General features: G+C 54.6%; 1 protein-coding gene across 1 annotated transcript in view; it reads right to left on the bottom strand.

Annotated features, from left to right (window-relative positions):
* The window catches only part of MAN1C1 (mannosidase alpha class 1C member 1), a 49,101-nt gene that overhangs the window by 2,905 nt on the left and 32,887 nt on the right, over positions 1–13,309 (bottom strand). The window contains exons 3-9 of the mRNA XM_084222765.1: positions 11,695–11,810; positions 10,122–10,202; positions 8,165–8,259; positions 4,766–4,889; positions 3,500–3,593; positions 431–546; positions 37–256 (exon numbers count right to left, since the gene is read on the bottom strand). Of these exons, the coding sequence (XP_084078891.1) occupies positions 37–256; positions 431–546; positions 3,500–3,593; positions 4,766–4,889; positions 8,165–8,259; positions 10,122–10,202; positions 11,695–11,810 (846 nt within the window). The remainder of the gene's footprint in view (positions 1–36; positions 257–430; positions 547–3,499; positions 3,594–4,765; positions 4,890–8,164; positions 8,260–10,121; positions 10,203–11,694; positions 11,811–13,309) is intronic.

Here is a 13,309-nt window from a genome sequence, read left to right as displayed (position 1 = left end):
AACCCCCCTGCAGGCAATCCCTGCCCTGGCAGGTACCTGAGCGTGTGTAGGACTCGTGGCAGGTGCTGGTGATCTCTGCTGCCAGCTCCATGTGCCTCTGCCTCCTGTCCCCCGTGCTGTGCTCGGCCCCCAGGGCAATCATGCCCCCAGAGAAGCAGGCCAGGTGGCCCATCTTGTGATCCAGGATGCCACCCCTCCACTCAGCGATGTAGGTCAAGCCTCCTGCAGACTTTTTCACCAAATGCTTTTCTATTGCCTAGAGGGATGAAAATCAGGATTTTAAGAGAGTGGGCAGTGAGTAAAACTTACTCAGTGTTAGTTAGTGCCAGGAGTGAGTACCAAGGAAACCCAGAGACTCATTCTGAAGGTCTGAACCCTTCTCATGAACCATGTCCCCCCCAAAACCAGAGAGCAGCACCTGGCTCCTCACCTCCAAGGCATCGTCGTACATCTTTTTAGCTTCAGAGTCCTTCTTGTCCGACATCAGCCAGGATTTGATGAGATATTCATAAAAGCTGTCCCCGAGCCCCCCGATGGAGACGTGGTCTGTGGTGGGAAAGCCAGGAAAGAGCTTCAGGTTGATGACAGACAGTGAGCAGCTGCCTTACAAAGGGGAAACAATCTCGTCCTATTTAATGCCCTTGTTCTCTCCTTCCTCTTCCCAGCTTCCTGGGGAGAGCTTGCAGCATTGCTTTTCAGAAAGGAAGAAAGGTGGAAAGTGCAATCAGGAGAAAAATGTTCTGTCATTTTCCAGAGCATTAGTATCCCTTACCAGAGCCATTCAGAGGCCTTATTTTACAAGTTATTTATCCTGCAACGTGAAGATGCTTCCTGTTTATGGAGCCATCATCATAAATCCAGCCTCATAAACCAAAAGCAGTGGTGGGTATTGAGAGATTTCCATCTGGATGGAGCCCCTGGGAGCTGTCTCCCTGCCTCAGGAAAGGAAGGAGAGGTGTTTGGGTCCCACAGAGCTGCCAGCAAGGGGCTGTGGACACACTCCAGGGTTTTGCCATTTGTATTCCTGCCTCACAGAGGGACTCTGAGCCCTGGGGGAGGCTGGGGGTCGCTGGCACATTAAAATGATAAAGTCAGGTACAGGGATGTGCACTGCATGTTTTCCTCTGCAGAAATGAAATTTCCCAGGCTGTCTGCTCAGAGCACCCCCTGCTCTGACCTCCCAGGAGGTGCTGAGGGATTGCAGAGTGAAATGGGCCTGACAGCTGCAGGTTTGTGCCTGGGGGGAGCTGCTGGATGCATTTACAGCTTCAGACTCTGCCACAGGGGGAACAGCAGCGTTCTCACTCTCTAAAGCACTCAAGCACTCCCATTTTTAGGGGAGCAAGACAAATGGCCCTCCCTGGACTGAGCCATCCCTGTTAATTAACAAATTAACAGTGTCCCCCCCCTGCCTGTGCCCACCCTCATTTCCCAGCTAAGCTCATTCAGCAGGAGTCAGAGCTGCTCAGATTTCTCTTTCCCCTCTCCTTGTACACAGATACAGTCCCGAGGCTTATTCCAAATGCTGAATCCTCCCAGCAGCACAAACCAACAGCCATGCATCATTTTCCTGACCTGAAGAGCAAACATCCCTGACACAGTGTGTCCAGTGATCCAGGGAATAATCCCTAGCAAAACAATGAGATTAAACACCCGGCTGCCGTGGCAGCAGGGAGGGCAGGGGATTTGCAAACACAGGCTGCCTTTAAAGAGCAGCTCTGTGATCCTGAGTGTGTCATTCAGAAACTCACCAAAGCTGCAGCCCTGGTACAGACCTGCCTTCCATATGGCACCCTGCACCCATAAATCCCTGCCTCCAGCAGGGGCTGGGCTGCCACTGCCCACAGGTGCAGCTCAGCCTCTCCACTGATGAGATCTGCTCATTCTGCCAGGCCAAAGATACACCTTTTAAGAAAATCACAGCAATTTCAAGGAAAACAGCTTCCTGCAAAGAGCTTTAATGGCAAGGGAGAAAATGAGAGCCTGGCCTCTCTGGGGAGCAGCCTGCAGATGCCTCCCTGCTCTGGCCCTCATCTGTTTCTCCCCAGCAGCATGGGGGATGCAGAAGGGGCTGATCACTCTTCTCCCTCCCTGGAATATGGGGTCAGACCCCAAGGTCACATCCTGAGCAACTGCCACAAACAGCCTGTGAAAGTCTGTCTGGAACCAGGAAATCTCCAGGCATCTGCCTGTCCCACACAAGCAATCAGAGGCTGCTTTTAATGTGCTCTGGACAGCACCACCAGGCCCCTCTCTGAAAATAGAAATTAAATTCGTGGCAGATGAGACAGAAAATAGAATTAAATTCGTGGCAGAAGAGATGAGAGCTTCCTTCCAGCACCAAAGGGCAGCTCTGGTTTAATGGGACAGCTGTGACCACCCCAGACACTTTGCTGGGACCAGCCCTGCCAGTTACAGTCAGGGATTGCTCACAGCCAGAGCTCTGTCCCTGCCTGTTGCCACCAGAGCCACAAAAGCAGCACTGGGAGAGGTCTGGAGTGATCCAGCCCAGCAAAAAGTGCAACAAAGCATGGGGACACCAGGAGCTGCAGAGTAACCTGCCCAGATAATAAATGTCACCCACTGACAGCTTCAAACCAGTCTCTGAAAGAGATTTTTCTTTGGCAACATCAAATCCAGCAGCCAGAACAAGCAGATCAATAACAGAGCAGAGAGGGGAGGTCAGAGATCAGGGCCCAGCTGCAGAAGTGGCACCTCCTGCTCCTGCCACAGGGCAAACTCCTGAGGAGGGGCACAGCCTCCTCCCTGTGTGTCACCTTCCCCTGGTGCCTCCACAACTCCTCTGCCCTCTCCAAGACCTTCCCTGATTATTGCTCCAGTGCTGGGCTCCCAACAGGAGAGAAGCAAACATCCTTATCTCATCCTTCCTTCCCAAATGGCTCTGCAGAGCTGCCATGGAAACAGGAACAGGAATGCACAGGAGAATTCCTCCCTGCATCTGGGGGGGATCCAGGGCTCCTCCAAGCCCTCAGCCTCTCCAGGTGGTTCCTGCACTCTGGAGGGGAACCTCACTGTGCTCCCCTTGCAGCTCCCTGTGCTGACTGCAGCATCCCAGCCTGGGCTGGCACCAACACCTGTGGGATGAGCCCCTGTGCAGGGCAGGCCCTGATTCTCTCTCTGGGAACACTCAGAGGGACATTCTGGGGCTGGGACACTCAGCCAGGCTGGTTCTCTCTCTGCAGCTGGGACACTCAGCCAGGCTGGTTCTCTCTCTGCAGCTGGGACACTCAGCCAGGCTGGTTCTCTCTCTGCAGCTGGGACACTCAGGAAGGTCCCAGTTCTCTCTCTGCAGCTGGCACACACAGCTGGACACACATCTGGGGGTAAGGGCACAGTTCCTGGCCTGCCCCCTGCAAAGCCTGGCTAATCTTCTGTCCCACAGCCTGCCTGGCTGGCTGCTGTGCCAGGTGCCCCTGGGGAAGGAGGGAAGGAGGGGAGGAGGGGATGCTGCAGGCAGGAGGGAGGCAGGGATACCTACGCTGCACCCAGCTCCCCGTCACCGGGCTCAGGAAGTTGGGGTAGAGGCCCTGGGGCTTCTCCACTCTGCTGAGCACCCTGCGGATGTTCCTCACCTGTGAGAGAGCACAGACAGCCTGGGTTAACGCTCTGCCCTCCCTCCATCCCTGCCCAGCCCCAGGTCAGCTCACTGCCATGGCCCAGAAGGGATCCTGGGAGACCTTGACCTTCCAGTACCTGAAGGGGCTACAGGGAACTGGAGAGAGACTTTTCCCAAGGGCGTGGAGTGGCAGGACAAGGGGGAATGGCCTCAAGGTAAAGGAGGCCAGGGTTAGATGGGACATTGGGAAGAAATTCCTCCCTGTGAGGGTGGGCAGCCCTGGCACAGGGTGCCCAGAGCAGCTGCCCCTGGATCCCTGGCAGTGCCCAAGGCCAGGCTGGACATTGGGGCTGGAGCACCTGGGACAGTGGGAGGTGTCCCTGCCATGGCTGGGGTGGCACTGGGTGGAATTTGAGGTCCCTTCCAACCCCAAATCTGACTCTGTGCTTGGGGATCTGGGTGGAAATGGGAGATGTGAGCGATGCTGGGGGTGATTTTTTCCATGATCCAAAGGGAAAGGAGTGGCAGGGATGAGTGACTCACACAGCACTTAAATTCACCATGTGGTCACTTAACCTGATGAATTGGGGCCTTTAATTTCAACAAGAGACAGTTCCTTTAATACCCCAGAACAGCCAGCACTTAACTCTCTAAAGCCTCCCTTGGTTTCACCCCCATTAAATCCAACGGGCCTTTCCCTTCAGGGACCCAGTTAAATTCCATGCAGCATAAATATTCTATTATAACCTACAGAGCAGCTAATTTGCCCTAAACCTTTTACAAAATCAGACAATTTGCACGCCAAAAGCTGGCTACAGCCTTGAGCCGGTGCTTTCAAGGAAGCTGTCAGGCTCTATAATATTTACTGGAGCTTAGGAGCTTGGTATATTAATGACAGGTTTGAATAAAAACCACAGATGGGCTTTAATTCCTGCTAAAATCACCCAAGTCCCAAGCAGGGAGCTCAGGAGTTGATCTGTTCCCCTGCAGGAATTTCCCCCAGGCTGGGCTGTTAGAGCCCCCACCATCCCACATTTTCCCTGGAACAATCTGTGTCCCTCGAAGCAGGCTCCTGAGGGATCTGCATGCCCCTGATGGCTGTGCCCTTCTCTGGGTAAAATCCACACTGGGAAAAACCCCAGGAGGATGAAGAGGCCAGCCCACAGGAGCCAGGCTGGGCTCACTTGCCTTTTCTGCAAACACTGGGTTGCCAGAGAGCTCGGAGAGGTGCAGGAACTCCAGGTGCAGGGTCCCAAATTCTGCCAGGATGCTGCTTCCAGCAGATGCCCAGCCCCAGCTCCAGCTCATGCCACTGCAAGGAGAGGAAAGGGAACCCTCAGTGCCAGGAAACACAGCCAGAGCCCGGGGTGGCCCTGCCCCAGGGCAGCCCTGCCTTTGCCAGGTGTGCTGGGGCATGGAAAGGACACACACACAGATTTAGGACACACAGACTTTCAGCAGCAGTTCCAGTGGCACTGGGCTGGGATTTTCCACAGAATCTTTAGAACTGGGCTAAAACACAGCCTGCACAAGCTGCGATTCTTTGTGGGAGAGGAATCCCTCCTGAACAGCTCAGCTGACAAACAGCTTTGGAGGAGCACTGCCACCCTGCCCTACACAGATACTGCAGGGTAAAACAGCCCTGTGGTACCCCACAGCTCTGGGCGTCCCTGGAACCCCCCAGACAGGACAATCCTGGAGGATGCAGGGTTGGATATAACCCAGGCAGCCTCTGTGGGTACCCCACAGCTCTGGGCGTCCCTGGAACCCCCAGACAGGACAATCCTGGAGGATGCAGGGTTGGATATAACCCAGGCAGCCCCTCTGGCTGCTGGCTCCAGTTTTGCATCTCCCGGCAGTGAGTCCCGGGGAGGGTTCGGCTCCAGGGACAGGGGAGGGTGGGGGTGACACTAGATGGCGCCGGGAAGCTTGGCTGGGAGAGAGAAGGGTTTGTTGTTTACAGGAGGTTAAAACTAATGATCCTTCTGAGCATGAACAGGAAAAAAAGAAGTTTCCCTCGCTGTGATGGAGAGGAAAGCGTGGCAGGTCCCGAGCTGGCTGTTTGGTCAAGAGAGGCAGCGTGGTCACAAGTGCCCAGTCACAGTGCCCAGGGTCACAGCCTGCAGCAGCAGCCCTGCTCTGGGGGCACAGAAACACCTGCCAGGAGCCCACCCCAGCCTTGAGTTACTGCCCTGGAGGGAGGCTGCACCACACACAGCCCCACAAACAGCTCAGCTAGGCTCAGCTCAGCTGAGTTCAGCTCAGCTAGGCTCAGCTCAGCTCAGCAGGGCTGCAGCTGCCACGTGGGGCTGTGTTTGCTGTCCCAGCAGCTCTGTGGGGTCCCAGAGATCAGCCAAGCCTGCCCTCCCCAAAGCACAGCACGGGATGTGCAGAGCTGCTGGGGAGGGAGCAGGGAGCAGAGCCCATCTGCACCAGTCCTGGGGGAGAGGGCAGCCTGCAGTGAGCCCCTGCAGGAAAAGGTTTGGTCAGCCTCACAAACTGGGCCCCCACAGCTGCTCTGCTCTCCTGCAGCTCACAGGAAGCTTCTGTTTAAAGGACCTTGGCCTCCAAGGGAAAGGAACATGCCCAGAACCTCCCTTATCTCCCAGATAAGTGGGTCTGAAATGTAAAATCATTGCCTTCCCTCATGGGGATCCAAAGCAGCAAGACCAGTGGCAGGTCAGGAGAGAGGCCAGGAGAGGATGCTGAGGGAAATCTGGAATACAGAGGATTTAGGGAGATGTGAAGGAAAGAGCTGCAGCACAGGGAGAGCTCACAGAGCAGAGCACAGAGCAGCTGGAGCACACAGAGCACTCCAGGGCCAGCGTGGCAGCTGGAGCAGCAGGATGGAAAGCAGGAATGTGAGATGGGACACAGAACCAGGGGACAGCAGGAGTGAGAGATGGGACACAGAGCCAGGGGACAGCAGGAGTGAGAGATGGGACACAGAGCCAGGGGACAGCAGGAGTGAGAGATGGGACACAGAGCCAGGGGACAGCAGGCAGCCACGGGAAGCTCTTCAGCAGAGAGGGGACCCCAGAGGAAAAGGTGACAGCAAGAGATAAAGGCAGCTGGTTATGGGAGAGCTGGGGGGGCTGGCTGTGCTTGGGCCCTCGAAAATGACTGCGCAGAACTGACTCAATGCCAGGGGGGTATTTTGGTTTCAAATTTCTGAACCCACCCCCCAAGCTGCCACCAGCAGAGGCCCACACAGGCTGCAGGACCCTCCTCCCTCTGGGATGCTGAGGTCTCTCTGGAATTAGCACATCCTTGCAAAAGCAGAATTGGAGAGAGAATTCCTCCTTGCAAAACTCTTCTGGGCTTTGTTGTGGCCCTGATGTTTGGGTCAGTGTGGTCTCACAGCCTCACCTCGCCCTCCCCTGCTTCCCCTTGCACACTCATTCCCATCCCCTGGGGGTTTGCAGCTCAGGCTGCTCAGGCTGGGGATGCAGCTCCCTCCGTGCCTGCTCCTCCATCAGCCCCAGAGCTCCAGGCAGCAGTGGGGGCTCTGCCTGTGGGCTGGGTGTTCTGTCGATTTTCTCTGCTCTCACTCAAGGTCATCAGCAAAACATTTTGGGAATGTCTGGGCAGACAGAGGCTGCTTCAATTGTCTTCACAAAGGGCAGGGGAGGGTTTGGCATTTCTGTGAAAGGTTAGTCCATGCAGAGCCTTTATCAGCCACAGAGGAAGCAGGATGTCTGTGCTGTAAAAAAGGACAATTACAGTGCTGCTGGTGGCTCCAATTTTCCCCGGGATCAGGAGCACATCAGACAGCTGAGGGCTGACAGTGATATTTGAGCAACGCAGCAGCGTGAGCCAAATGTTTGGAAGTCTTTTGCTTGCAGAGCCAAGGAGCAGCTTTGGGCTAAGGGCTGGAAAACGACTCGAGGGTTTCGCAAGAGGTGAGGATGAAAGGCTTTGTTAACCCACATTTCCTGCAGCTCTCACCCGTGGATTTGTTTGGATGCATCAGAAGCAGCAAATCCAAATCCCTGCCTGGCTGGCAGGGAATTGTCTGCCAGGAGAGCCAGGAGCAGGAGGGCAGCCCCAGCTCTGCTCTGTTTGCTGCCAGACCTTCAGCAGGGACTGACTGAACTCAGCTGCCTCCCTGGCCATGAGAACACCACCAACCTGAACCCTGGGGTCTGAGGAAGGACAGAGCCTGGCTGAGGGCTGTGTGCTGTGTCCTCCCCTTTTCCAGCACCAAAACTGCCAGCCAGTCCCATCCACTTGCCCAGTTTTTCCGATTTTTTAAATCCATTTTTCCTGGATGAATTCACGTGCACCTAGCTGGGCACACTGCAAAAATCCATGCTATGAGCAGAGTACAAAATCACCTTTCACAGAACATGAGAGTGAGGAATGCAGCAGGGAGCCCTGTCAGGAGGCAGAGGAAGAAACTGTGGAGAGCCCCAAACTAATAAAACACAGCTGGGTTTGACCTGATCACCTGCAATCTGTGCCAGGCTCTGAGCTGGCAAAGTGACCTGGAGGGATCTGCTCTAGAGGGGACAGCTCTGAGGAGCTGCTGCTGCTCCTGCTCCTTGCCAGCTCCCAGAACTAAAGGAAATGCTGCTGAGGCCTTGCCTGCCCAGGTTGATGACTCCACGTGGGATTCCAGTGGGGGTGTTGAAGGCTGGCAGAAGTTTCTCTCCAAGTTCCAGGGCTTTGCTCTTGAACACCTGTTAAAAGGGAGGGTAAATATTTGATGGAATGAGTCACAGAGGATTCCCCCACATCACAGTTATAAAACACTGGAGGTGCTGCAGAACTCCTGCTCCAGGTGTGCTGTGCCCTGGTTCCCCTGCACAAAAAATCTGAACCAAAAATCTCACTGAACTCTGGCATCTCTAAATTCCCTCTCAAATCTGCACTAGACCAGCACCAAGTCCCCTGCCAAAGCCTCAGCCTGGACAGAGCAGCTCACCACAGCACCCTGTGATCTGAGCTCCAAATCCCTCCATCCCCAGGATGGCACAGAACACAAGGAGCTGCAGTGACTGAGCTGAAATCAGAAGAAATCCTTCTGGGCTGAAGCACTGCTGGATTTACAACGTGGGCTTGCCCAGATTTTGTTTTCATCTCCTTGTTGTAAAAACCATGATTTGCAACCAGCCATCCTCTCCTTGCAGCTCTTGGCCAAGAAGGATTGCTGGTTTCATGGCTAAGCTGCTCCTTTTCCACTGGTAATGCCTCAGTTTTGGGCTTTCCAGTCAAATTGCAGCTTATGGTGCCTCGCAGCACAAAGCAAGCACACACAATTATTTTGGTACAGACTGATACCAGCACTAATCTTCACTGCAGAGATTAGTCCTGATCAAGAGAAGCCTCTAAGTGACTTAGGAGATAAAGCACAAGCCTTTTACCTCTAGCCCTGTGGTGGTGGCTCTCAGAAAGCAGGGATTCATTGCTCTAAAAACTCAGCACTGAGGAAACCTGAGCTCTCCTGTGGGCTCACAGACCTTTGATACTCTCACAAGGAAACAGGGGGGGCTCAGAAGGGAAAGCAAGAGCAGGGACTGGGTTCTGCCTTTCAGTGACACTGACTGGGTAAGTGACAGGCACTGCCCCAGCTGCTGGTGGGACTTCAAGAGGTCACTGCTGGAGCTTCATGGTTTCATGTGGCTTCTCTTTGCTCTGTTGATCTGAAACCTGTTGAAGTTGTCACTGAGGCAGACTCTGAGTCGGGGCACTGAGTCTTTGAGAGTTTTCCCTGGAGGGAAATCCCAGAGGGAAGTCATTCCTGGAACACGTTTAAAATGCAGCTGAAGTAAGAGAGCTGCTCCTGGATCAATGCAGGAGCCATCCCACCCTCTCTGCTGGGGCAGCACCAGAGCTGAGCTCTCCTTTGGGGCCAGTCCTCACAGCTCCCCCTGAAGCAGAGTTTCAGACTCCCAGGGCAGAGGAATAATGAATAATCTCATCTCCCTAGAGATGCAGAATTCCAGCCCAGGCCTCCAGCACACAGATGATGGCACTGTGGCCCAGGCTGGGGAGGAGGGAGGGCAGTGGAGATGAGATCTCCTGCTTCAGCCAGGGCTCCAGCATCCACCCGGGGGCTGTGACACCAGCTCTGCCCCCCAGGGCACCCCAGCTCAGGAATTCCTGCTCCACAGGGACGTGGGGAGCCCCTGCCCCTCCCAGCCGCCATCCTCAGCCCGAGGCAGGATCTGGGATGATGTCTGATGAAATCTCACCCGACTTGGAAGAGAGAGGAACAAGTACAAAGACAAAGATCCTCTGCAAATGGCATTTCCCCGGGGAGCAATGTGTCCAACTGCAAACGCGTCTTGCTACAATTGCCCACAGGAGGAAAGATCTCTGGGAAATGAGCCATGCACGGTGTGTGCAAGGTAATTATTCGAGGCTTAATTAAAGGCACATTAGCGGCATTTCCATATTCACAAAAAGGATGGGTTCAGCCTGTTGTTAAGGGGGATTATCTGATGCCCAGGGCAGGGCTCTCAGCGTTCCTGGGGCTGTGGGGACACTCCAGGTGCTGTGGGGACACTCCAGGTGCTGTGGGGACACTGTGGGGACACACCTCCTCTCCAGTCAGGTAGTAGGTGGCCAGGAGCCCCCCGATGTAGCGGATGTTCACCTCGAACAGGGAGGCTTCTCCATTCTGCAAAGACACAAGGACAGCCCTCAGCTCTGTGCCCAGCTCCCAGCACTCTGCGGGGACAGGGGAGCCTGGAGGGAAGAGAAACACCCAAACTGCCCCACTTATCACCTGAGGCAGCACCTGGGTCAGGCAGGGCAGATCACACAATCACAGAACCTCCTGAGCTGGACGGGACCCACCAGCATCACCCTGGCCCTGCCCAGACCCCCCAACAACCCCCCTGGGCATCCCTGGGCACTGTCCAAGAGCTCCTGGAGCTCTGGCAGCCTCGGGGCTGTGCCCAGTCCCTGGGCAGTGCCCAGCACCCTCTGGGGAAGAGCCTTTGCCCAAGATCCAGCCTAAACTTTCCCAGCACAACTTCAGACAGATCACAGCTCTCAGTTTCCAGCAGAGCCCGTGGGTCCTGCAGCCCCTGTCCTGCCTTTCTGGACTGGGAGAGCTCCTTGTACAGAGGCAATATTGAATTAATTTCCCCCTGCCTCCCTTGCTGTGCTCCCTGACTCCACAGATCAATCCATAGCATTCACTCTTGTCTTTACAGATCAATCTATTCTGCAGGCCAAGATTAAAAGCTTTTATGAAATCCAGATAAATTATCTCCCAGTTGATTTTGTCCCTTGTTTATCGATTCAGTAACAGACCGAGACCATTCACCAGATTTATCAGATGTGGGATGCGTTTATGAATCCATGAATGCCAGTGGTGCCCTCCCAAATGATGCTTCTCTATAAAGGCAGCTGCAGGCATTGTTCCCGTGGGAGAGCCATTCCTCACAACAACCAGGCTGGCATTAAACAAATACAAGTTTGAGCTGCACTTTGGTTTTAACATGCTCTGTGTGTGCCACTGATGAGATGCCACCAGCTGGGGGTGAGGGATGCAGGAGCTGGGACAGAGGAGGGACAGCACCCTTCAGCTGCCAGCCCTGCTGTGCTGCCCCCAGAGCCCCAGCACAGCCCCACGTGTGCAGGACAGCCCCAGCAGCCCCAGCAGAGGCTCCCCTGGCTGCTTTCAGAGGTGGTGCCCAAAGCCTGGCTCCTCTGTGCTCCCCCTCTGCTGCTGAGGGGGCACACAGGTCCCAGCAGTGACACCAACAAAGGGCCCAGACAGGGGGAGCTGGGTTTACAACCCTCATCTAGTTTAATAAGGAAGTTAATAAGGAAATCTTGCTTTATCACAGACAGACATTTACCTGAGATGAACTTGTCCTTTGATGAGCAACATTTCCTTGGAGTGTCTAATAGTGAGTGTCTGCTTCCATAACCCAGAGCAGAACACCAGAGCCATTAAACACTGAACCTTCTTGTCAGCCAGGTGAGGCTGGCCCCTGCTGGAGCCAGCACAAACTGGGCTGAATCCCTGCCCTGCTCCCTTTGGCCTTAGAAAGAAAACCAGCTGAGTGGTTTCTCCCCCCAGAGAGCTCCTGGGGAAGATTGTGATCAGGACTGGCAGCTGAGGTGGCACAGGCAGGCACTCCCAGCAGCTGACTCACCACGTTCAAGTCAAAGCTCTTCTCCACCCACTGCCTGGCTTCTTGGAATTCCTCCTCGAGCTCCATGATGTACAGGGTATCCAAGGCATCGATCACAGTTGCTCCTCGAAGGCCTCCTGTGTGGCAAAAACACAGCAGAGAGATGAAACCACAGCTCTGAGTCAGCCTGGGGGGCTGGCACAGGCAGCAGCAGCAGCTCCAGGCCCTGTGCTGGGGGGTCTGGGTGGCATCTTCCACCAGGGCAGCTCAGCTCTGCACCCACAATGTCCACAGGTCTGACAGAATGCTGAGCTCTGGAAGAACTGCCCAAGGAACAGCTCAGGGTCCCCACCTGAAGCCCCCAGGCACAAGTGCAAGCCTTGCTCCCAGCCCTGCCTTGGCCAGAGGGCTCAGCAGGGTCTGTGCTCTCACCAAGGGACACAGGGACTGTGTCTGAGTCAGATGTGCAGCCAGAGAAGTGCTCAGACCCACCCTTTCCTCTCAGCCTTCCTCTCCCCTAAGGAAGGATCCTGCCTTACTCTGTTGATGCTCCAAGATTGCAGTTTTGACACTTCTCAGCCAGCCAGCACATCACTGCTGTAATAAAAACCCAGGCAGGACTTTGCTGCTCCAGCACGGATTGCTGCCTTTTGGACACTGTCTGCATCAAAAGCAGGGGCTGGGGGAGAGCAGGGAGGCAGAAATCCAGAAATCCATTTATTCCTGCAGGCCTGGGAAATGACCATCTGACTGGAGCCAGCTCCAGGAGCAAAGGGTGGAGGGAGGCAAACAGTCACTGCATCAACTGGTGGGCTCTAAAAATCAGCTGGGCTGAAGTGGGCCTGGAATGTTTGCCAAGAGCACTGAGCATGGAAAACAACACCATGGCAGGCAGGGCTGCTTTCATCAGCCCTAATGATTCTTCAATATTAATGATGATGTGATTTTTACACACTTTCCTGTTAGCAAGGAGAGACGTGACAGGGAGGCAGGGAGAGCATCTGAACAGGGAAGGAAGGGCAGTGGCACCTGAGGCACAGCTGCTGCTGTGATATTCTGAGAGGAAAATCACACTGCTGGGCTCGCCTTAATTTGATGATATAATCAACAAAAGCTTTTCATAATCTGCAGAGAGACAATGAGGAAAGTTGGATTTGCTCAAGCTAAATGGAGACAAAGAGACAACAAACTCACCATTTTCTGGGATGATTAATTGAAGTGAGGAATATTGCTGGAATTGACAGAGCCTTTTATGTTTTTAGCAAGTCAGGCCTTTAACTCAGGGAATGGCTCTGGGGACTGGGAGCTCTCTGCTTGGAGTGGCTCAGCTCTGCTGCCTGTGTTTGACAAAGTGGAGGGCAAACCTCTCTCCCCTGCTGCTTTGTCTTTGTGTCACATTAAACATTTGTTTTAAATATTCCCTCACCCTCTGCATCAGAAGGACCCGGGGCTGTGTGTTCTGTACCAGGGGCTGGGCCGTGTTCCCTTTCTTCTGCACCAGCTTTGAAGAGCTGCAGATGCTCAGTGACTGCTCCCCTGCAGCCCCAGAGCCCTCCCCAGGCCAGGGGAGGGCTGAAAAGGCAGCTCCTGCCCCTCCTGAGCACAGAGCAAAGCAGGGCCTGGCTGTGCCTGTGCC

This window comes from Fringilla coelebs, assembly GCF_963513975.1.
Source record: "Fringilla coelebs genome assembly, chromosome: 28".
Classification (NCBI taxonomy): Eukaryota; Metazoa; Chordata; class Aves; order Passeriformes; family Fringillidae; genus Fringilla; species Fringilla coelebs.
The sequence above is the reverse complement of the archived record's forward strand: the minus strand, read 5'-3'. Positions and strand labels throughout refer to the sequence as shown.